Source organism: Triticum aestivum, chromosome 1B (assembly GCF_018294505.1).
Source record: "Triticum aestivum cultivar Chinese Spring chromosome 1B, IWGSC CS RefSeq v2.1, whole genome shotgun sequence".
NCBI classification, from domain to species: domain Eukaryota; kingdom Viridiplantae; phylum Streptophyta; class Magnoliopsida; order Poales; family Poaceae; genus Triticum; species Triticum aestivum.
This window is the reverse complement of record NC_057795.1, coordinates 487,868,790-487,894,036: the sequence shown is the minus strand read 5'-3', so window position 1 is coordinate 487,894,036 and position 25,247 is coordinate 487,868,790. Positions and strand designations below refer to the sequence as shown.

Genomic DNA, 25,247 nt, shown 5'->3' with positions numbered 1-25,247 from the left:
GATGTTGATGACAACATGTATGTTAGGGACTAATCATGTTTATCAAGTATATCTCAGGATTATGTCCCAAAGACCATGTGTGTGGATCATGACTGGGACGATATGCATATAACTCAAGAATGGAGATACAAGACATTAGCTTTATTTTCGGTTTGTTCTTGAGTATAGGGATCCCACACTATTAAGAGGGGATCGTTGGATCTAGTTAAAGACTTGCTCAAAACCCACAACTCCTATTCTCACTATCCGGACGTCCGGTACTCTACGGACGTCCGATCCCTCTCAGCTGTCCGGACGTCCGGCTCCCTCCGGTCGTCCGGTGTTCCTTTACAGAATAATACTTACGGATTTCCGAAACTCTCCGGACGTCCGACCTCCGGATGTCCGGCAGGTCTCGGACGTCCGACACTTTCACCACAGAACCGTATTTACGGATTTCTGGGCTTCTCCGGTCGTCCGGCCTCCGAACGTCCGGCACGTCTCGGACGTCCGTATCCTGTGCACTGATCCATGGCTTATATTTTTCTAGTGGCTGGACGACCGATAAGTGTCGGACGTCCGGACTCATTTGTGCCACCGAATGTCCGGTATGGTCTGGACGTCCGACCTGTCCTGTGCATTAAAGTGTCCCCAAACAGTCACTTTTACATACCCACTATATATATTAGTAGAATGCCCGTGCGTTGCTACGGGCCGAAGCCGAATGCCCGTGCGTTGTCATAATATTTCTAGCTTCATATAGAGAGAGGCAAAGATAATAGCGGTAGTATGATTACAGAGGGGAAAGAAAAGGCTTCCATGAAAACACAATGTAATTCATATTCACCAGGAAGCAACAGAAGTATGATTAGAGAGGGCCTCTCTCTCTCACACACCTTGTGATGCTCTCTCTCTCTCTAACCTTGTGATGCTTTCCGTCTCCTCAAATAGGCGCATAGTGCTAGTGCTAACATTTATTCTGTTCCTTTTCCTCTGTTCTTAGATTGTGTGTCATGCACATTTATTCGGCACACAATAGTGGGAATGCATGTGCAATACCTCATAAACTCTAAACTGGACGTCGACGTACAAGTTAAACACAAGAAAAAAATTTGCAGACAGTTGCATTACATATACGTCACAACTAAGTGGCATGACACTTGTTCAATTACAACAGATACATCATGGTCCATTACAATGCTTGCTTCTATATTTAAACTACAACCCAGGGCGGTTAGGGAATGTGCTACTTTATTACAATCTCTACTGGAGTACACAAGTTTTAAAACTGTAGAAGTTTTAGTAGAGAAACTCCTTCAGATCCAGCATAGTAATGCAGACCTCAAGAGAGATCTTTCCCTTCATGTTCCACACCCGCTAGTCTCAAAACTAATATTGCTTATACCTCAACTTTACTTAGCAGTCACAACTAATTGTGCTCATTCGTGAGCCGCCACAATCTCAACATGCAAGTGACGTAGTATATTCAGAGTTTTACCCATCGTACATACGATATCATCTCTTTGATCGTCTCTAATGATAGATCCCCAGCCACCATTACTATTTCCAGAAAAGAAAGCCCATCACAGTTTACCTTCAAAGTTCCTCCTTCAGGTCATTTCCATTTCGTTTTTTTCCAGTAATTCTCTTCTCCTTCTTGAAATACAAGAGCACTAATCAACTTGCTTGTAGGCAATATAAGAGAGCTCTTCTACATTTCTTATTTTACCTTCCTCCCTGCTTTTGCCTCTTTCAAACCACCACTGATGTAATGTTCTTATCTTGATTTGTATTTCTTCCTCCAGTTTGGTATATTGCACATATTACTTTCTCCATAGTTTGTTTTGCATTCATTTTCCTTCTGAAATCTTCCAGTACCAACCTTGGAATAGAGTAACTAAAAAAAGGTGGCCGCAGTTGTTTTTCTTGTACTCCCTCCGTTCCTAAATATAAGCCTTTCTAGAGATTCCAATATGGACTACATATGAAGCTTATACATCCGTATGTAGTCCTTATTGAAATCTCTAAAAGGGCTTATATTTCGGAATGAAGGGAGACAACAAATTTTTTATAAGAGCACCATTAACTATCCCATTCCAAAAGAAAAGATGCTAGCACAGAAAGAGGACCCAAAATATCTTGTCGAGGATAAAAGACAGCAGTTTATTTTCTTCTTATACCACCATCATCTAAACATTGACAATGCGTTTTATACGTGTCATCGCGTAGACAAAAATGCATGAATAACTATAGGATGCAGTTTACAACCTGAAAGAACATAACTTTTGAATTTAAAACATGAATCAATTTTACCAAATTCCACATGGAGCAAATAGAATGGCATCCAGTAGTGCATCTCCCTATAACATCATGGTTGACACCGTCACCGCAACTCTGCTGTCACCGTTGGTGAATCGAGAAAATAATAACCAATAAATACGGGCAATTGAGTGTAAAGAAATAAACTTCAGCTCAGACAAAACACATACTTAGGACTGGAGAACATCACATATAATGAGAAGGTATTTCACTTCCTTACAGAGTGAATATTTTGCAAATTGCGGTGTGATCATGTTATGCTTTATATGTTAATATCTGACTCCCTAAGCTGAGACCATTGTTACACAAAACTAAAACAAAGCTAGTGCATTAGTTGTCACCCAATGATTAGACATTGCTCATTTCTGATAATACATCAAGAACATTAAATGTTAATGTAAAAAACTTTTTGACAATTAAGACTGTTATCTGGTAATCCTCAAATCGTATGTACCAACCAATGGCTCCACAAGTATCCTAGATATGTGACACTCTTTCTAATACTAACAAACAAAAAAATTATCATAAAGCACACATATTGACAAATTGGGTACTAAGGACAAGATGGGGTCTCTTGTCAGAGATATAACCATCAAATAGACAAAATGACTTTTTTTGAAAAGGACAAAATGACTTTTAGTTGTTCAATAATCTTCAAACTTTATGAAAGACACCACACCCAAAGAGCATCTTATAACTAACCGGAGAATTCTGATTACCTTCGACCATTCTCATCTTCCATTAACCCGCTTAGCTTTCCGCACATCTCGCTGCAAGAAAAACAAGATTCCAAGTTATATCATGCTTTTATTTGGTTCAGCAATAAAGCAGATTGTATGTTTTGTAGAGCATTCAAGAATTTGAAGATTATTGTTTGCAACAGCTACCAACCTAGTATATACACTCATCCAAAGCTTGCTCCTGCTGATTTAGATTATTAACTTCTGTCATTATACAATATTGATTTTTGAGAGTTATCGTAATACTATATCCCTGCAAGAATATTCAGGTGCGTATAGGATTAGTATGTCAATTTCAGTAGGAATAACAAATTTACATGAACAATACCTTCAAACATGAAAGGCCATGATCTAATTTCACTCCTCAATCATTTAGGCCCCTGTAATGTTATGTAAAATTAGCTCATAGTACGTTAATGGACATGGTAAATAAATATTAATAAATGACGGAATACAAGTTCAAGAAAGGAAAACAACATACTTCCAACGAATTCTGTTTCAAGTTTCTTTTCTATATGACCATTCCTTGGAGGACATTTGTGACGTCATTTGTTTAGATCCATTTGTGATGTCATATATGCTTCGATTTGGACCTTGATTGGGGTTATAATTTGTCAAACAAAAGTGTGTGCACTGTACATACTTGAAGCTTGCGCACGCACTTAAAAATGCCCCAGAAAAAATACAAGTAAATTTGAAGCTAAATTGTTATAAATGTCCCAGAAAAACATAATCAAGAGCTAACAATATATAGAAGTATTAACCCTGAAGAATCACACCTTTGGCCTAGACAAATGGTATGTAAGAAAATAAGAAAATAAGGACCAAAGCCCTGCTAACCATCTACGATTTCGTTTGTTCAATTTCAATAGAACAACAGCTCCAAAATGTGATAATTTGGGGAAACTTCCAAAGATTTGCACCGCAATAGCCAGAAAGGTAAAGAAGCATAGCATGGTGGTGAAACGAGCACAGGAAAGCAACATACCTGACTGGTGCCGGCGAGCGCAGCTTTCCTCTACATAGTTAGTCGCTCCTTCCATGCACATCCCACTATCTCAAGGTAATTGTCGTTGGTCTCTCCACTGGCATAGTCTCCACACTGAGAAAAGAAACTGACGAAAATTACACGGGGTGCAGACAACATCTTACATCTGAAACATTAACCATGATTAGTTTTTACTCAAAAAAAAATCCCCAAGCCCGAAGTATATTTTCTTAACCTCTAGAGTAACAAACCACAAACTGCTGTTTGGTGCATCAATCAAAAAATTTAAAGCGAGGATACTCAACCAAAGCAAAAAAAATGGTCTTGTGCTAAACTGCTAATCAGTTAATCACATACACATATGAGCTAAACATATTCGCGTCATAGGCGGGATAAGAGATAAAGCAAACTCCTTTATATCTATCACATTCTTTAGATAAAGCAAACTCCTTTTTCTCTATCACATTCTTTCGTACCTAACTCAGAAATAAAATCGTTACTTATATTGGCATTTGACATATTTACTCTTAAGCAACTGTCGAATCTTTCTTTCCTACCCATTGACCCACAAAACAAGTTTTTGCAACTAATGGCAGAAGTGATGCTTAATCATTTAGACCTATTCTCTTCTTTTTGCATGGATTTAGACCTATTCTTTTCAAGTTCCTGAAGAAAAAACATCTGAAAACCGCCTTGTTAATTACAACCATTAGCATCATGCATGAATATACGTTGGTCGCTGGAGAAGGGCACCGATGATTAAGGACATGAAGCAGCTCTTCTTTGTCTCTTTTATACAATTTCATCTTGCCACTGCAAAAAATATATAATTACGCTTTCATTATCTTGCAATCTTGAAGTTTCTTTGAAATGCCGTCAACCTGAAATGAAGGTTATCACTCTAAAAAGAGTGTCATGTTAAGGAAAATGCACCAGACTGTATCTGAGGCAAATTAATGTTGGATTGATCTTTCAATAATTTGAATTTGGTGGTAGACTAAGTGCATTATTGAGCTTCTATTATAAGTGAATTTGGAATGCCTTCAACCTGAAATGAAGACATGTTCATCTACCACACTCTATGTCAAAATAAGAATAGCCACTGTCCTTACTGAAAAAACATTAGTATTTCTAAAAACCAGAATAAACTGTAACACAGAGGAACATAAATCAACATAATTTTGAATTGCATCCGAGGTGAGCAGTGAGCACCACATCGGCAGCTTTATCTTCACCAATCTGCAACAGATATATCCACATGAGGCCCTAAAATTAAATAAAAAACAGAATGTATAATGAATTCCAAAAAAAATCCCTAGGATTGCTCGCTGAGTAAAGCAGAAAGTCACATTAGTCGGCGTACACACGCCCCAGAACGCCTTGCACATCCCGGCGCTTGGGCGGACTGTAGCCTGCGCGGCTACGCCGTGCCGTGGAGGTTGAGCCAGTCGAAGGTGAAGCGTGGCCTAGCATGTCAACGTAGCACCAAAAAATAGGTCTGCAGGAACGACACACCTACGCACCCCTATGAGGAAGTTTGGCCATGCGTGCGTGGAGTAATAGCGTTGTGCGGGCGGCAAGGAGGTCCAGCGTGGGAGGCGGGGTCCTGTGAGGAGAGCGCCGACGAGGGTGCCGTTGAATGTCTGTTGCCACCGGCATTCAACTTGTCTGGAATGCATGGCTGGTAAACGAGCACGACATCGACGGAGTCGGCTGCTGCAGCGTGGAGGAACACATTGGTGAGCAAAATCGGAGTGGGACACAATATGTACATGACGATCTCTCTCTCGCTCCCTCTCGCCCGGTTGAAAAAGGTATATGCTCTATCACTTTGAAAAGAAGAAATCTTGAATTTAATAATTACAAACCGTGCACACAATTGTAGAAAGCAAACACATCTAGAAGACCACATGTATATTAGTAGTAGAATAAATAGCATTTCTTGCGGACAAAAGCAATGAAATAAGTTGATATTCTTTATTCACTTCAGTGCAGATGCATCCTTTGTGTGTGCTTGTGGGTGGTGAGATGCACCAACCTATTCAGCATATTCGAGAGAAGTGAGACACATAAGATGCTACATGAAAGCTGTAGTTTTTCAGCTTTAAGAACTGCCCGTGCGTTCTTATGGGGAATACAAATCATTTTAGACAAACGTGTTCTCATAAAATTATCAACAGAATACGGTTGACACTTCACCCATTTTTGGAGAGGTTGAATCTAAGACACAGAAAGCAGTGCAAACCAAGCAAGATGGTAGATAAATTAAGGGAGGCCCAATTACCTTTGCTGAGTGTTTTACTAACTGAAAGAAGGTTATTCAGGTGAAGCTTGTGCTCTGAACGAGACCCCATGTCAGCAAGTTTTGGCAAAGTCACTGGGATACGCAATATAGTAAAAATCCATGGAATTATGAAAAGGCAGAGATATGAATGCGAAAGAACTGTTAAATGCATGCTATATTAGGCAGCTCGTAGACACTTGCCATATCAATCACCAGCTATTATCTTTCATAACACAAGATATGTGTAATATAGTTGTCCAGTACATGAAACTTGTGGGTAGAAGAAGTAAACAAATATAGTCTGTCCACAGCTACCTTCATGTTTGTCTTTTTCTGGGAAATGATCCCATGATAAATGGATTGGAGAGAAAATGATATCCCTACCTCGAATCTGTACTTAGTGAGATACTCTTCTCCGGCTTCTCAAATGCGGAACTTCTCTACAAATAAAAAATAACTGCAGATCAATCAACAACAAAGTTTAAGTGAATTTCAGATCAGTCGGAACTAATTCAAAAGCATGCCCTCTTCATGAGACCGTGAAGCTTTCTTGCATTTTGTGTTGAAATAAATGTACCATCTGATAGCAGACCAATTTTTTTGTTTCTTTATAAATGATTTGCTCTCTGCTCATAGTCTGACCCAAAAAAGAATTATTTGAAGCTTTGTACTCCAGATGCAACATAGTGATACTGGTAAATCCAAAAGGAAGTGGGTACGTCATGTGTGTGTTTCTGGGAGGATGGATGTATGTTTGTGAGATCACATTCCGGCGTAATAATTCCAATTTCTTGAAAAAAAATCCATGTGACTTTGGAGCACAAATCTAAAGTTAAACATCCCGGCCTGCACAAATCTGAGGAAAAAAATTGATTAGACTAAGAGAAGGATTCTAGAAGATTACCCTCGCAAAGTTGAAGTTGGTTTCCCTTTCTGCCTGCAACAAAAGAAATTATCAATAGAATCACTCTAATGCACGTACTGAACATGCTTATCTAATCTGTTATTCTCTTGTTCTTTGGGATGAAATACAAATCTTTTTCTTTGATGGCACACTGTAGTAGCTCTGAGCAGAAACCTTATTCTAATGCATGTACATGAACATGTTTATCCAATTCTGGACTGATCGAAGTATAAAGTATATAAACTACGAATAAGTGGATTGCCTTTAGAGAAGAGAACAAGAGGAACTCAAACGAACTGATCCAATCCTGACCTTGCTATGGAGCACGGCCGCCTCCATCAGGGCAACGCACGAACAGATCGTAGATGGCCGCTGCCACCGGCCGCCATGCTGACAAAGAGTTCTGACGGAGGGCACTCTGACTCAGAGGAGATAAACGGACAGATGTAGACGTGGACGAGAGGGCATTCGGATTGGAGGGCGCATGGAGGTCCGTCGCATCAGCCCCGTCGCCGATGCCCCCGCCCCACGGCTTGACTACGGCCTTTCCCTCGGCGTGGGCGTGAATGGCAGCCGGCGGCGGCGGTGCCGCGGAAACCCTCACGGGCAGGTGGCCGGGCGGGCGAACGGGACGCGGTTAGGCCGCATCGAAGAAGAGAAGCGTGTCGTAGGTGGATCAGCGAAGAGAGGGAGCGAATGTGGCAGGGAGGCGGCGGTGGGTGGAACCCTAGCCGGGCTTTTTTGCGCGAGGGGGCCTCGCTCCTGGTTCGTGCGAGCGGCGGGGGCAAGAGAAATCGCTCGTACGAGCGTCTGGTTAATTTTCGTAGGTTTTCTTTCGTAGATTTTTTCACACGTTTTTTCCTGGATCAACCGCCTGGACTTCGTGGGTGCTTCACGGGTCCAGTGGGGGATCGCTGTTACGTACGAGGTGGGACTGAGGACGAAAATAAACCAGAATTGGTGAGACGAAAATAAAATCCGGAACGCGACCTACCAACTGAGAGATTAGGAGTAGAGATTTTCCTGGATCAACCGCCTGGACTTCGTGGGTGCTTCACGGGTCCAGTGGGGGATCGCTGTTACGTACGAGGTGGGACTGAGGACGAAAATAAACCAGAATTGGTGGGACGAAAATAAAACCCGGAACGCGACCTACCAACTGAGACATTAGGAGTAGAGATACCTCTCCCCTCCATGGGATAAGGTGGACCATTTACTTTGAGCTTGCCAAGAACACTCTTCACTCTCTCTCTCAATCACCTACGTTAAATCCTAGATCCCCAAGTGACTTAGGAGTCTTTGAGAGAAGTTCTCCGATCAAGTGATAGATCCACTCCTTCCCCTTCTTTGCACCAAAGGAATTTGTGATTTGAGCAAGTCTGGAGCTTTTCCCCAACGTTCTTATTACTCTTGGAGGTTGGAGACTCCTAGGCGGTAGGAGTCTTTCGGAGAGGAATCAACCTTTGTGATTATCCTCGGAAAGTTTGTAAGGGTTTGGAGATCACCCCAAGGTCTACCATTAGTGGTTGAGAAACGCCTCCATGGTGTTGTCTCAAAGGGAGAATAGGGTGAGCCTTCGTGGCGTTGGTGTGCCTTCGTGGTAACATCCACCTCTCTAACGGTGACTAGCTTCCCTCCAAGGAAGTGAACATCGGCATACATCCTCATCTCCCGGAGTTGCGGTTATTCCTAACCCTAACTCTCTACTTGTGGTTACTTGTCTCTTTGCACTTACTTACATCATATTGAGGTTGCTTACTTATGTGCTTGTGTTACTTGCTTAGTATTTAGTACTCACTTGCAATTGTTAGGCTCACTTTTATATTCCGCATTATTGCCTATAATTGCTAAGGAATAATTAAAATTTGTAATTGTACCTACTCACCCCCCCCCCCTCTAGGTACATCTCGATCCTTTCACCGATGATCGAATCTCGGGCAAGTAACATACCGATGACAAAGGGAACAACGTATGTTGTTATGCGGTTTGACCGATAAAGATCTTTGTAGAATATGTGAAAGCCAATATGAGCATCCAGGTTCCTCTATTGGTTATTGACCGGAGATGTGTCTCGGTCATGTCTACATAATTCTCAAACCCGCAGGGTCTGCACGCTTAAAGTTCGGTGGCGATCAGTATTATGAGTTTATGTGATTTGATGTACCAAAGATAGTTCGGAGTCCCGGATGAGATCGGAGACATGACGAGGAGTCTCGAAGTGGTCGAGACGTAAAGATCGATATATTGGACGACTATATTCGGACATCGGAAATGTTCCGAGTGATTCAGGTATTTTTTGAGATACCGGAGAGTTACGGGAATACGAGGAAGAAGTAATGGGCCTCATTTGCCAAATGGTGGAAGAGAGGAGGCAGGACGCGCGCCCCCCTAGCCCAAACCGAATTGGACTAGGGGGCCGGGCCCCCTTTCCTCCTTTTCCTCCCTCTCCTTCCTTCTCCCTCTCCTCCTTCCTTTTCTCCTCCTAGTGGGAGTAGGAAAGGGGAGTCCTACTCCTACTAGGAGGAGGACTCCTCCTCCTGGCGCGCCCTACAGGGGCCGGCTGGCCTCCCCCCTTGCTCCTTTATATACGGGGGCAGGGGGGCACCTCTAGACACAACAATTAATCTCTTGATCTCTTAGCCATGTGCGGTGCCCCCCTCCATCATATTCCACCTCGGTAATATTGTAGCGATGCTTAGGTGAAGCCTTGAGTCGGTAGCATCATCAACACCGTCATCACGCCGTTGTGCTGACGGAACTCTCCCGCAAAGCTCTGCTGGATCGGAGTTCATGGGACGTCATCGACCTGAACGTGTGCTGAACTCGGAGGTGACGTACATTCGCTACTTGATCGGTCAGATCATGAAGACGTACGACTACATCAACCGCGTTGTGATAACGCTTCCGCTTTCGGTCTACGAGGGTACGTGGACAACACTCTCCCCTCTCGTTGCTATGCATCATCATGAACTTGCGTGTGCGTAGGATTTTTTTTAAATTACTACGTTCCCCAACAAGAACCTCCAACATCGAAAACATCATAGAAGATGCATGTGAACTCCGTTTTCGATGAACTCGGGCTTGTCATCAAGATGACCATAAGCTCCAAAACTCACAAAGAGAACCAAAACAAGAACCAATAAAGATGATGCAAGGATGCAATGGTTTGAGCTCTCTACTAATGATACGATCAAGCTACTCATCGAGAGCACCCCTTGATAGTACGACAAACGATCCTAAAACCCGGTCTCCCAACTACCACCATGAGTCCGGTAAACTAGAAAACCTATCAAGGGCAAACCTTTGCCTTGCACATGGTCCACTTGAGCTAGATGATGATGATTTTGTCCTCCTCAAGATGAATCACCTTTCTTGATTGTGTTGGGTCGATGAAGACTAGATGATTGCTCCCCCATACTCCACTATGGATGAGCCACTCTTCGGCACATCTTCACAAGTCCATTGACACCAAAATGGACAGCAAGCTTCAAGCATTTGATATCTTCGTGATGCTCCACTTAAACTTGCACACCGCAACCTAACCCCACAAAGAACTCTCACGAATACCATGGGTTAGCATACAAAGCGTAATGGACAATGCTTACCATACCATGGGATCGCTTGATCCCTTGGTACATCTTGTACGCTTCATATGTTGATCAACTTGATTCACTCTTTGACTTAGTCTTGATCAACCTCTCACAAGACCAATCTTTAGGTAATTCCTTGAATAGCACCTTGGTCGACACAACCTCTCCTTGAAACCAACACATGTATTCCAAGAAAAGCCTATGGACAAAACCTTCAAATATAACTCAAGACAACCATTAGTCCATAGAGATTGTAATCAATTATCAAAACCAAACATGGGGCACCGCATGTTCTTTCACCCGGCCTTGCAGTTGTCATCCCTCACTCCATCCCGACTCTGCCGCCTCCTCCCCTATGTGGCCACTTTTTTGGTAGCAAATGGAAGTTTGAGGCACTTATATTTACCACCAAAAAGCACATTCAAAATCACAATTTAAAAGTTTTTTTTATGAATTAAGGGGTTTTCTCCCAATTTCATTTGTCCATGAAACTGGTAATACGGTATCCTTGCTAGCACCCCACAATACCATCACGCTCCAACGAAATCATTAACCTGCCTTCATATATCACATCATTATTTGTAAAGAGGACAAACATCTAGCCCCTACCTATCCAGCCATCACAAGCTCCTCTGCAAGGCTGCAAGCATCTTCGCAAAAAATTCAACCACCTAGTTTCACTACAGTAGGGGCCCCACCCTTTTATTCTGCTAAACATTTAAAAGTAATTAACACTGACAATATATCACATGCATATCATAGTCGTGTCATGTTATAGAGGGCGATTGTGACTATGTTGTATTTTGTGTTGTTATCATCACTGTTTTTCATAGATGAGATGTTTGATAGACACAAGGAACAATGAAAATATGTATAGAGCTATCCACTGCATTTTAATACTATGGACCTCTTTGATTGACAGAACAGTAAAAACGCGAGAATAAGAAAAACGTAGAACTGGAATGCCATGTCAAATTCTATAGGATTTGAGTTTGTTTGATTACGTCGCACGTAAAACAAAAGATTTTTTTTAACACAGTACATACGCAAGCACTCATACATACACACATAAACTCATCCCTATGAACGCACACACGCAGACCCTATCCCTATTAGCACCTTCGAGAGCCTAAGCCAGTATATCCTGTTGAGATTTACGAAGTCACTGTAGGCACCTCGTCGTCGATAGGAACATCTCTTCCCACTGAAAGTATATCGTCGGAGACTCTAAAATAAGTCCAGGAATAATGCGAGCACCAAGACTTGAACATTGATGGGCTGGGATACCATTGTGCCTCTAACCATGCAACCACGAGTTGGTTCGCTAAAACAAAGATTTTTTCTAAGAGGTTGGAGTGGATGCTTGATTTCGTACTAAATGATTCACTGGGAAAATTTAGGGTTCAATCATACAAATCAAACAATCACGGCATGAAAATTCCTATGAATTCAATTCCATAGAAAATCCTACAAAACCTTTGAATCAGAGAGGCCCTATAACTATATAACTAGCGACCCCATGTTTTGCTAGCAGTTTTACAAAACGTTTCATAAGTTTTTACAACTTATTTTCTTTTTTAGGAACCTCACTCAACTTTATTTAATCGTGACGCTTAAAAGGATCATTCTAAGATCACGGGGATTGCTGAGCCAAACGTTTTTTCAGGTACTCCTTCGTAAAGAAATACTTCCTCCGTCCGAAAATACTTGTCATTAAAATAAACAAAAAAGAATGTATCTAGAACTAAAATACATTTAGATACATTCTTTTTTATTTATTTTGATGACAAGTATTTCCGGACGGAGGGAGTATTTTTTCTTCTAATTTACATCTAAATGTTTTTTTTAAGGATGTCACCTTACCAATGTTCAGAAAATTCCAGCCCGCCGGAACTGAACTCTTCAGGCTTTGGCGACTCCTACGAAATTCGTCGCGTTGTTGTGCAGCCGCACGGTCCATACTATGCCGACACGTCCTCCTCGGGCACGGTCAATTAACGAACTACTCCGAGTCGCCGGCCGGCCCCGCCTCCTCCCTCGAGGCGCCCTCTGCCCCAGCGGAAGCCGAGCCGAGGCGACGGCCATGGCGAGCGCCGCGCCGCCGCCACCGGACTCGGAGCCGCCCGAGTGCCCGGTGTGCCTCTCGCCCTTCGACGCCGCCTCCGTCGTGCCGCGCGTCCTTCCGTGCGGCCACTCCCTCTGCGGCTCCTGCATCTCCTCCCTCCCGCCCGCCTCCGCGTCGGCCGCGGCCTCGTCCCTCCGCTGCCCGCTCTGCTCCCAGTGCGTCCCCTTCTCCCGGGCCCTCGGCCCCTCCTCCCTCCCCAAAAACCTCGCCCTCCTCTCCCTCCTCCCATCCCTCCCCAACCCTTCCCCGCCCCGCACCGCCGGGGCCGCATCCGCCTCCGCGGCGCGACCCCTCCCTCTCCCGCTCCACGCCGCCCACTCCCGCCTCCTCGCCCGATTCCGACACGCCATCCTCCCCGAGTCCGCCTCCCCGCTACACTCCTCGCCGCCCGGCCACCCTCCCGCCGGCCTCGCGCTCGGGTCGATCGCCTGCGACCTCGGAGCCCCCTGGTTCTGCTCGCGGGGACACCCCGTAAGCCTCCTCCCGATCGATGCTCCCGCCGGCGGGGCGCCGACGCAGGAGGCCGCGTTCTACCGGCCCAGCCACGCCGCGCGGGTCATCGCCGCGATCGACGCGCTGAGCAGCGCCGCGAGAGAGGAGATGCTCGATTTGGTGGCCGCCTCCACGCGATTGGCGCGGCGGGTGTGCAGGGTTTACGGCGCCTGGATGGGTCCCGTGGCGGCAACGCTGTGGCTGGTCTCTGAACGGTACACGCCGGGAGTTCCCCCCTTGTTGAATGAGAGGAGCGACGAGCTGGAAACTGTGGCTCGGATTGGAGCTCTTGGAATGGAGGTGTGTGAAGCGCTCATGGGATTGCACGGCGAGGGGCTGGTGCTGGGTTGCCTCCGGCTGGACTGCTTCAGCCTTGATCATTTTGGGCGCTGCCTGCTCGACTTGAATGAGGTTTTGGCCTTGTGCCGTGGAGTCCGGGCAGGGGTTTGCTTGTCCAAGGATGGTGCTTTGGTTGCTCCCGAGATGGTGGCAATTCTGAGGGACGCCACAAGGATGAGGAGTCATGATTTCGATGGCTTGATAGGGCGTAATTCAGATGTTTGGCTGATGGGCTGTATATTGGTGGCGCTTGTTACTGGAGACGAGCGGCTTGCGGCGGGGTGGAATACTGTTGGATCATATGATGATTGGCAGAAGGAAGTGCTTACGAGGCTTGACGCTGCATTGGTTGGTACACAGTTAGAACCATTGGCTGCAACTACAGCGTTATGCTTAAGCTATGAACCAGAAAGCCGCCCTGAGATTGCTGATGTTTGGAAATGTATCAGAGGCTCACAGATGAAACCTGGTGCCGATGCTTTGGCTCCTGCTGATGATATTGTAGCTCAGAAAAGTTTTAGGTGTTTGCTCCTCGGGGAGTTGTCCTCAATGTGCTCCGCCCAAGCTGTTGAGTCAGATGATATAGTGCAGCCCTCTCAAGATTCTGATGACAAAAGTTCAACTCCAGATGATGAAAACAATTGTGGTTGCTCGAACGACGAGTCTGTTTCCACAGCAGGAACAGATGAGCCACAGCGTAACGGAGTGTTTAAATCTTCAACTCTGCTCGCTCACCGTGACTGCGTCACAGGATTAGCCATTGGAGGTATAAACACAACATGGCCAGTGTACTGTGTACATAGTACACTGTTTCATTATTGGAGGCATACCCTATCATGCCATAATTTATTAAAACCATGCAAAACATTTTGATCTGGGCACCGATGCAATATGAAAATTCTGGAAAGAAATGATACTTAGGTTTATGATTTTTTTTGAACAATCACCCGGGGGAGGGGGGGGGAGAATCCCCACAGGTCTATGGACTGTTATAGTACCCTTCAAAATTTCAACTTGAAACTCAAATTGTGTTACAAGAAAACAGTGTATAATTCTTTGAATGGAACTTCCATTTTGCTCAGTTTTTGTTCTCTGTTATTATGTCATTTGTCAGTTTTTTTTTCATTTTCATATCTTTGGACATAGATTATACTCCCTCTGTAAAGTAATATAAGACGTTTTATAGATCACCACTTAGTGATCTATAAAACGTCTTATATTACTTTACAGAGGGAGTAATTTGAAATTTCATAGTGTGTTGAGAAATACATCTTACAGTTATTTTTTGCTGAATTTTTCATATTCAATTTATGCCGAAACCAAAATGAAATGCATAACTTGACCTTTCTATTATTTTGCAGTTTGTGCTCGATAGCTCACTTCATAGTCTGACGTCTTACTTACTAGGGTTTTACTATGTTTTTATCTGTTGTGCTATGTTATTTTGTTTCTGTCCATGTGGTCATCGCTCACCTTACCATGCTAGTGGATCTTCCTAATGCCTTTGACCACTATCATGACTCAAGTAATCTGTGTTAATGAATCTTTACTGCATTGCAGGGGGATTTTTGTTTAGTTCTTCTTACGACAAAACAATCAATGTATGGTCGCTGCAGGTATGAAACTGTCGGTGTACCCTCTTCTCTTGACGAGCTGTTAACTGTGTGATGCTCTTCTTGTAATGAGAAATCTCAGTGGCATACAGCAAACACATCCATTACAATAGAACACACAAGCTTTCTGTTGCCCATTTTTTTCTGACTTGACTTCCTTCTACAGGACTTCTCTCATGTGCAGACTTTAAAGGGTCATGAGCACAAAATCACAGCAATTGTTGTTATCGACAATGATAACCAGTCTCTTTGTATAAGCGGAGACAGTGGCAGTGGAATTTTTGTCTGGCGTGTTGGTACCTCTCTCAAGCAAGAACCGTTGAATAAATGGTATGAAACTAATGATTGGATCTACCGGGGTGTTCACTGTTTGGCTGTGTCTGGAACCGGTCATCTTTATACTGGCAGTAGAGACAAATCTATTAAAGCTTGGTCTCTGGAGGTAAAGATGCTAAGCTGATTTACTTTTTCAGTGCCACATTGAAACAGGGTGGTTGGTTGGGCTGTATTAAAATTATAGACAATGGGACTAAGGTTTGTTCTACATTTAGACTGCAAAATGATTTCCTCTTCTATTGGATTATCTAGTCTTTGTCTGAATAATGGGCCTGTATCTTTTGGCATTAATAAAGCTGTTGACTCTGCCAAACCATTTTGGTAATTTAAGATGTTATGAGTTAATTCATTCACAATCTCTCTTTGGCAGGATTATTCACTTCGATGCACTATGACAGGCCACAAATCAACCGTGTCTTGCCTTGCAGTTGCTAGCGGTATTCTTTACAGTGGAAGTTGGGATGGTAGTATTCGATCATGGTGGCTTACTGATCACAGCCCGTTGTCTGTACTTGAAGATGATGCACCGGGAAGCATAGCCCCTGTGTTGTCAATTTCAACAGAAGCTAATTTTGTTGTTTCATCATATGAAAATGGCTGTTTGAAGGTTTCACTATATCTCAATCATTAATCGTGTTATAGATTAACTGCATGTTGTGTTATAATGTTTGCTTACAATCTTTTGTAACACATGTTTTTTTTTTGAATAATCACATGCTAAATTAGGGTTATTTTATAAATTAGATTTGGAAGGATGATGTCCTCGTTAAATCAGAGAAACTTCAAAGTGCTTCTATTTACGCTGTTAAATTGAATGGTAAATGGCTCTATACCGGTGGATTGAATAAAGGCGTAAATATTCAGGTCTGTATTTCTGACACATACTTGGTGCCCTTGGAGCTTTTCAGAAATGACCTTGAAGCTTCTCCATTGCTAACATATTATTTGTTGCCTTGCATTTTTCTTTTTGGTCAACTCTTCTATAGGAGTTATTAGAAGACGAGTCAGAGTTGGAAATCAGAGATGTCGCTTCCATCTCTTGTGATTCAATTGTAACTTCAATATTGTACTGGGATGAAAAGCTCATAGTTGGACTCTCTAACAGGGAAATTAAGGTATAGATGACTCCCCTTTGTTATACATTCATACATCATTTCGTTTGCATGTTATTCTAGCTTCAATTTAAAGGTGCACTCAGGAGGACGTGCTCCCTGGTGAAAAGATGCTTATGTTCCACTTGTTATACCTTTTTTTGAAAAAGTTATTACACATAAGTTTTTGAGTCCTTTATGTGATGTCAAATTTCATGGAAAAATTATCAGTTTTGCAACTTGTGTAAGAAAAGGTTTAATGTTCAAAAATTGCATTGTAGAGCCCTGAAATTTGGTTTTTGTCTAGAGTGCGAAAATGCTAGTTTTGCCCAAGTAAATTATGCAAACATTTACTACCTCCGTCCGGAAATATTTGTCGGAGAAATGGATGTATCTAGACGTATTTTAGTTCTAGATACATCTATTTTTATCCATTTCCGCGACAAGTAATTCCGGATGGAGGGAGTACATGTGTAATTTTTTTGGAATTGCCTGACACGTATGGATTTACTGGTCATCGCGAGAGCACATGCTAGGAGCCATTTTACATGTGTAAACTTTAATGTTTGTTGCGTCGCTTATTTTACATTGTTACTTTGTACAGGCCAATCCACAACAGTTATTACTTGCACAATGCTAGCCACTAACTTTTCCTCTAGGGAAACAATAACTTCTCATCAACTTCCATGTCAAATAAAAAACCCAGAGTTCGGTTTCTGAAATGAATGATCAGTGCATGTTTGAGATTGTAGTTCTATCTGTTTACAACTTCATAGTACATGAATGGAACGAGCATTCTAGTACTTTAAAGCTTATAAACAACTAAATGCTGCTGCTTTTCATATTTCATCAGGTTTACGACAAGGGTTCTTAGACCAAATAAGGAGTCGCTAACCATTTGCTACTCCATGGCCCTATATATATTGTGAATAGCTTACTCTACTGCGAGCGTGATGAAGAAATACACATGGAAACATAACATATCACCGTTCTGATGAACTATGATACACCTGTATGGTAAAAGTTTGAAGGGAAATGCAAGCTAGATTAGGTATTTGTAACTTAAACAGTTATCCACTATAGGCATAATTATCTGTTATAATCCACTATAGGCTATGGGTTGAATTTCAAGTGATTAGGTCTGCACTTGGATGCTATATGGGTTGAAATTTTAAGTGATTACGTCCACATCGAAAATGCTCTTTGGAGGCCGAGCTACCTGGTGGCCGGCATCACATCCGTCTGTCTTTATTGGGATCAGCCGCAGGCAGGTATTCCTCTCCCATATTTCAGATACGAGTCATTTACAAGCTACTGTATTCTCAATTAATGAACAGTGGTATCCCATGTACACGAGTCTGTCCAGCAGCGCTGGCACAAGTGCCATCACCATTTCCTTTATGTTCCATGCTTGGACTTAGAAAGCAGAACAAGGGATCTGGAGGCCGCATGCATCCGCCTTAACCACTCTTTCAAGTGGTGAATAATCAAATGACAAACCGTTTTAAAGACACATGAATTCAAATGCAGAGTGATAAACGCAATTACATAGGAGATTACTAGGACAAGTCACACACCAGCATATCCTGCACAAGATATGAAACAAAGCTAACCAATCCTGCTCTAAAATCTACTAGTGTCATTTCACACTAGGCGGTCAAACTATCCTGCCTTTTTTGTCAGGTTTGTTCGTGACTTTACAAGCGGCATTGCCCTTCTTCACTCACGCGATATTGCTGGATCGGGCTTTCGCCCATTGTCCAAGATTCCCCACTGCTGCCCCCCGTTGGAGTCCAGGCCGTGTCTCAGTCCCAGTGTGGCTGATCATCCGAAAAGACTAGCTAAGCATCATTGGCTTGGTCAGCCTTTACCTGACCAACTACCTAACTACCTCTTCAGAGCATGCACCATCAGATGCGGCAGTGCCATCAAATGTCCTCGAACAGGCGCTCCGATTCGTAACTTGCATGGCTCGGTGGGATCAACGCCAACAAGGGGTCGGAGTGGCTGCAACCCTCTTCAAGATCATGACCCACAGCGAAGCAATGCTGCATGCAGATCAGAACAAATATTTAGATAATCAACCGATAAAGGAATTCAGAAAATATCTAATATCGCAGATTTTGCGAACGGGACCTCCTTCACTGACCCCAAAGAACTGCCCAGGACGCTGTAAACTTTGCATATGCTTACATTGTTTTCCCTCAGTTCTTTTACCATGTCCCCGGTGTACCTATCTTTGTGTTGATGCGACTTCCAGTGTAACTTCTCCATACAGTTAACAGAGAGTTCATGATTGTGTTCTGACCTATGCTCGCACCCATACGAACCAGACCGACCTCAGTAGCCATATCATAGCAGTGCAGCCACACTGTTTTGATCTGCTATTGGAATGCAATGGTTTACCCTGCAAATGATTTTGAACCAGACCCATGAATAGAAGCAACAACCGACTCCCATGAATAGAAGCGACAACCGACTCCACTGCAGCCACTTCCCCCTTTAAGATAGACCCCGCATCCGACCTAGGAACGGAAGTGCAACCCAATCCAGACGAACACCGAGTTAGATCTAATTTTTAGGAGACGACTCGGATTTAAAAAACCTACCAGAACAAACACCCTGCACACGCCCAATTGATTCCCAATACCAGAACAGAACAGAAATTGCAAGATATGTCAGAGGATTACCCCGAATCGTCATCTCCAAAGAAGAACTTCATCCCGTCCATGGGGACCCGTCTCTTGTCCAGTGCGCCGGGAGGAAGGTGATGACATGTCGAACGAGGTAAATGCAAATCGATCTGTAACATTAGCCCAGGAGGCACATCCTGTCCCTGCATCACGCACCCATGTGGAGGCCCATGTACAAAGATAGCACCCCAACCCATGGCACCGATGTATTCCAACTAAATATCCAGCTTATAATGACCGGAAAAATGAGCAGCGCCCATCACAACGTAACAACCTTCGACCCAGATAACGGGAGTCAGGTAGCTCGGCCTCTAAAACGCCCCACTTCGTCCACATGCCCAAGAAAGGCTTATCCTTACCTCATCAAGAAATAAAATAAATAAAGGTTTATCCCTGCCTCACATGTACAACCATAGTCATCATCCAAATGCGATATAAGAGCATCTCCAACGCGACTCACCAAACCTCCTTTATATGTTTTGACCGGTTTAGACACTTTTAGGCCTCCAACGCGCAATGCTAGGTCTTGCAACTTCGCAAGCAACGCTTGCCTCAAGTGGTGAATAAGCCGGCCCAACAAGGTGTACCGAGTGGGTTTGAGAAGCTTTTGAGGACTGGTTTGTCGAACCTTCGTCCCGGTTTTGGGAAGGTTCTATGTGGGTTCTTTTTCTTCATGATTTTCTCTATCGGTTTTCATCAGTTCTATGTTGTTTCATTTTCGTTTCATCTTTGTTTCTGTTCCTTTTTTGTGTTTTTTTTCAAATGCATGTCGAAATATTTCAAATACACATTGCACATTTTCGCATAGAAATTGAAATTTTGTTAGATACACATTGAGCATTTGTTAAGTACATTCTGAACATTTATCCAAATACATGTTGAACATTTGTAAAATGCACATTGAACTTTTTAAAATATACAATGAACATTTTTACACACATGATTGAACATTTTACAAAAATACCATGACCATTTTTCTTAAAATGAGTAAAGTGTTAAAACATTTTCTTAAAGTGTCACGAAACCAAAAAATTATATGTTATGAACTTTTTGAAAAAAAATTGCGTGAATGTCATGAAACATGTTTTTAAACACGTGAACATATTCAAATGTCATTAATTTTTTTTTGAATTGTACAAATATATTTATGAATTACATGAACAAACTTTTACATTTTCATGAACATTTGAAAAATATATAATGAACAATATTTTAAATGTGAACACGTTTTAAATGTCACGAGCATTTTTCTGAAAATTGTGCGAACAAAATTGTAACATTGACGGACATTTTTTAGATGAGCGGTGAACATTCTTAAATATTTAAGTAAAGAATATATATGTTTAGAATATTTCAAGATTTAAACAAACAAAAAATAAAAAAGGGAGAAAAGTCACCTCACTGCGTCACACATACGAGCAGTAACCAACTCTAGTTCGTGCACTAGGCGACGCCCATGCGAAAGCATGTACGCCAGGCCTAGCAGCGCCGAGTCCGGAGATCCGTCACATTGGTGTGCAACACCTCAGTCCCACCCCAAAACACCTTCCCGAACACCGAGGTTTTGCCATTGAGGGCTAATTTGGTTGTTGGGGATGACAAACCCTGGGCAATAAGCCCCCAAGGGGGGATTTCCCTGCTCACCTGGGATCCCAGGACCACCACGGGAAATACCCCTTTGCTGTTTGGACACCAAGGGAAAAGGGAGGGGACATGCAAAAATCGAATTCACCCATTTTAATCAAAACTGGCCACAAATGAATACAGTATTTTCCACAAAATCGTCATAGCAATTCCAGTATATATACTGTCCCGTTTCACAGAGGTTGAAAACAATTGAGAATAAAATCTGAAATATAATTTTGAAGGGAAATTCAGGAAAATCAAAATACACAATATTTAGAATATATTCAACTCACATCCACACATGCATACCAGTCTTAATTACATGTCAAGTCAAACAAATTATGCATCATCAGCAGGGAAAATGGTACTTGTAGTTACAAGTCCAAAAGTATACAATATTTTGTTCCATTTATTAAATTGCAGTTATGTGAACTGTCCATGCTCCATACTAAGCTCGGAGTAACTTCCATCATCAACTTCTTGAATATTTCCATCAACTTCCGGCAAGAAACCTGCAGAGAAAAGGTAGTGATTTTAAGTATGTTTTTTTTACTTCTTAAAAACAATAATCATTGTACGATATTACATTATCAAATATCAGCATGGATTTTTCTGTCCAAGTGGTTAAACAAATCAGAAACCTCTCTACTGGATAAAAAAGGGCACACATACTAGCTGCACAAGGTAAACCGAGCATGGAAAGATGCAATTTGTTATGGACATTGCTAATCCAGTTCGACTGATCCTAATCTAAGTAACAGAACCTGCATCAGCATGCCTTCCAATAAAGGAATTAACAGGAAGCAGACATGATATTGTACCTCTCGGTTGTCTGAACTCTCCGACAACCGGCTATAAGAAAACTGATCAGTTCCAAATTAGTCAAGCACTCAAGCAACACGTTCAGTTTAAGAAAATAATACAATCTGGGATAAACTGAAGCAGTCAAGGAAGAAAAAGAGAGGGAGGCATTTGGTCAGCAGAGCAGAAAAAACATATTGTAAGATTAACATGATCAAGCTTTATTATTACTAGTGCTACTACGTGACAATGATCACGAGGAGCATATATACACATCACAGAAATATTATAAGATTAACATGAGAAGTATTATTATTTTGGAAGAAGTTCTGTAGAAAACTTTTGCATAAGTTGGAAGAGGTCCTTAATAGCACGTCACCGCCGCCGACGCCTCCGGATATTTTATATAGGTATTTTCAGTCATTTCTCAAGAAACATACCTCACCTATCATGCATGAAGTAGTAACTTTGTTTGTCTCAATCTCCAGGCCAAGCTGCACTGTCCTTTCGCCTTTGGATCACCTATTTATTAAAGCAAAATACATTAGGTTAATAATCAAGTCTAAAGTCTGAGTGGGGATCAATCTTTAAGCCCGTTGCAAAAGGATGTTTGCTTGAGCTTCACTAACAAAACTAACTAAACAAGAGCGACTTAATCGGCACAAACCTGAGAATGCTAGTACACATATTAATGCACAAGAAGCAGAGCGAGCTTCTTTAGTTGCTTATCAATGTCTAATGCGTCATAATTAAGATGAGAATACATACACTGCTGCATATCTGGAGTCACCTATGCTTACTCCTAACTCCTTCATTGGACTAGGAACCAATCACCTTTGATGAACTGAACAAAATCAAAGAAATCAAACTAGAAGACTGGATCAGCCAGCTAATGGGGTTATTTGATTGCACCAAAGATTATCTCAAATAATTATCTCGACCAAACATCAAACTAGCATATAAATAACTATCTCGATGAAACAAAAAGTAGCCTTCTTAGTTATCTGACAAGCTACTGTACTTCCTTTTTTTTATCATCACTAAGTTACTATACTTTTCGTCAGCAGCGACCTAAAGAACAGATAACAAAAATTGCAGCAAGATAAAAGTGAACATATCTGCTTCTAACCATATTAACTGCTCATTTAGGGTGAAATTAAATGTTGTATTGTGCTAACCATTTACAAAAGAAAACTGCTACTACACCTCCATAAAGGAATAGGTATGACCAACATCCAAAGAACTGAGATTTGTCATACTTCAAAGCAAGTACAAGCAAAATCCATAGATACATCCCATAGCTACATGAGCAATAATCAAACATGCATATATAGATATAAAAAAGGGCAGCAACCATAGTAAGATATGTGAAGAATAGCACCAAACTGCACACTCTAATCAAGAATTGAGATATTTACTATATAGGTTGGCTCCATACAATTCAACCACTGGATATACTACCAATGTAGTGCTTCTGATTTGAACTTAGTAGTAGTGATTCTGATCTAAACTTAGTGGTATGAAGGCATTAAAATATAGATCACAACTTTATTAACCCCAAATAAAAAAGAGCTCATTCATCAGTGCACTAGCTAGTGAGTTAGATCTGCATCCATTACTGGTCTGCAGGTGAAAGAAGAGGAACATGTGAGTTAGATCTGCAGCCATTACTCATCAATGCTCACGTTAGATCTGCAACCACAATTCATTGGGCATGAACGGGAGAAACAAGACTTTGAAGCGGGGTCTTGGGGACCGGAGAAGGACGACCGCTGGGCCGCCGTCGTCGCCGCCGAGGCCATCGCTTTGGAACCGTCGCCTGAGGAAGGTCGATGCGCTGTTCTCCGCCACTAGCGCCGTCGCCTGGAGGGTTTTCTCCCCAACCCCTGGAGGTGTGGATTGTTTCTCCGTGGAAATGACGGGGATCGGGGAGGAAAGCCCGTGGTGGGCGAGCGACCAAATGCGCCGTGGGCTTTCCCCGGGTTGACTTGCCCCATGGGTTACACGCCCTGGGTTTCAACAGGGATCCCGGAGGGATACGTGACAACCAAACGATCCCTGAAGGTGGCCGGTCCAACTATCACATTCATGGTTGATACGTCTCTAACGTATCTACTTTTCCAAACACTTTTGCTCTTGTTTTGGACTCTAACTTGCATGATTTGAATGGAACTAACCCGAGCTGACGCTATTTTTAGCAGAACTGCCATGGTGTTATTTTTGTGCAGAAATAAAAGTTCTCGGAATGACCTAAAACTTCACGGAGTCACATTTTGTAATTAATAAAAAATATTGGCGAAAGAATCAACAGAAAGGGGCCCACACCCTGTCCACGAGAGTGCAGGGCGCGCCCCCTTCCCCGTGGGTCCCCTGGACCTCCACCGACCTCAACTCCAACTCTATATATTCACGTTCGAGGAGAAAAAAAATCAGAGAGAAGGATTCATCGCGTTTTTTTGGACGGTACCCTAGGATTGTTGTTAGTTGGACGATACCCGTTGTTTCGAACCAGCCGTGGAATGTGATTGTTGGTGATGGGAGAGTATAAATTTACCATTCTGTTTGGGAACCGCCTATAATGTATGTAGCATTGAAGATATCGAGATCTTTTGATTGTTATGTCGACAATGAAAGTATGCCGCTCAAAATATTATTTATCTCTGTATCAAAACTCGAGCTCTGGCACCTTTGCAAATCCCTGCTTCCCTCTGTGAAGGGCCTATCTATTTACTTTTATGTTGAGTCATCATCCTCTTATTAAAAAGCACCAGTTGGAGAGCACCGCTATCATTTGCATGCATTGCTATTAATCTGCATTGAGTATGACTATTACTGGATCTCTTTTGCCAAGAATTACAATGTCTAGTCAGTCCTTGATCTTCAGGGGTGCTCTGCATTTATGTTTTGCGGTCTCAGAAAGGGCTAGTGAGATACCATCTTGTAATATCATATTATGATTGTTTTGAGAAAGTGTTGTCATCTGAGATTTATTATTATTGCTCGCTAGTTGATTATGCCATTGATATGAGTAAACATGAGACCTAAATGTTATTGTGAATGTGGTTAGTTCATGATCTTTGCTGAAAACTTGAATGCTGACTTTACATATTTGCAACAACAAGATCAAACAGAGTTCGTAAAAGTTTTTCTTTGTCACTTTCAGTTTGTCAACTGAATTGCTTAAGGACGAGCAATGGTTTAAGCTTGGGGGAGTTTGTTCTTCGCAGAACTGCCATGGTGTTATTTTAGTGCAAAAATAAAAGTTCTCGGAATGACCCGAAACTTCACGGAGTCACGTTTTGGAATTAATAAAAAATATTGGCGAAA

At 42.4% G+C, this 25,247-nt stretch overlaps 2 protein-coding genes and 2 long non-coding RNA genes across 5 annotated transcripts; 1 reads left to right on the top strand and 3 right to left on the bottom strand.

Annotated features, from left to right (window-relative positions):
* Positions 1–1,066: 1,066 nt before the first annotated feature.
* On the bottom strand, positions 1,067–5,480 carry LOC123133823 (uncharacterized). 2 transcript variants are annotated; one of them, XR_006465404.1, is made up of 7 exons: positions 5,376–5,480; positions 4,734–5,265; positions 4,027–4,140; positions 3,367–3,418; positions 3,190–3,291; positions 1,709–3,068; positions 1,067–1,632 (listed from the first exon to the last, which is right to left on the bottom strand). It is a non-coding gene; the product is annotated as an uncharacterized lncRNA (long non-coding RNA). The 2 variants fall into 2 exon arrangements; XR_006465403.1 differs by lacking the exon at positions 5,376–5,480 and having other exon boundaries at positions 4,734–5,347.
* Positions 5,481–5,492: 12 nt separating this feature from the next.
* Positions 5,493–8,002, bottom strand: LOC123079104 (uncharacterized). Its single transcript, XM_044501779.1, has 4 exons — positions 7,527–8,002; positions 7,215–7,247; positions 6,695–6,750; positions 5,493–5,742 (listed from the first exon to the last, which is right to left on the bottom strand). The coding sequence occupies exons 1-4, from the start codon at positions 7,551–7,553 to the stop codon at positions 5,493–5,495; spliced, it is 366 nt and encodes a 121-aa protein (XP_044357714.1). The 5' UTR covers positions 7,554–8,002.
* A 4,771-nt stretch (positions 8,003–12,773) lies between these two features.
* On the top strand, positions 12,774–17,997 carry LOC123133812 (uncharacterized). Its single transcript, XM_044553219.1, has 7 exons — positions 12,774–14,526; positions 15,321–15,376; positions 15,540–15,815; positions 16,080–16,316; positions 16,454–16,573; positions 16,696–16,824; positions 17,654–17,997. The coding sequence occupies exons 1-7, from the start codon at positions 12,888–12,890 to the stop codon at positions 17,672–17,674; spliced, it is 2,478 nt and encodes an 825-aa protein (XP_044409154.1). The 5' UTR covers positions 12,774–12,887; the 3' UTR covers positions 17,675–17,997.
* Positions 17,998–21,278: 3,281 nt separating this feature from the next.
* On the bottom strand, positions 21,279–23,957 carry LOC123093089 (uncharacterized). The gene is made up of 3 exons (XR_006445022.1): positions 23,606–23,957; positions 22,361–22,442; positions 21,279–21,631 (listed from the first exon to the last, which is right to left on the bottom strand). It is a non-coding gene; the product is annotated as an uncharacterized lncRNA (long non-coding RNA).
* Positions 23,958–25,247: the final 1,290 nt, after the last annotated feature.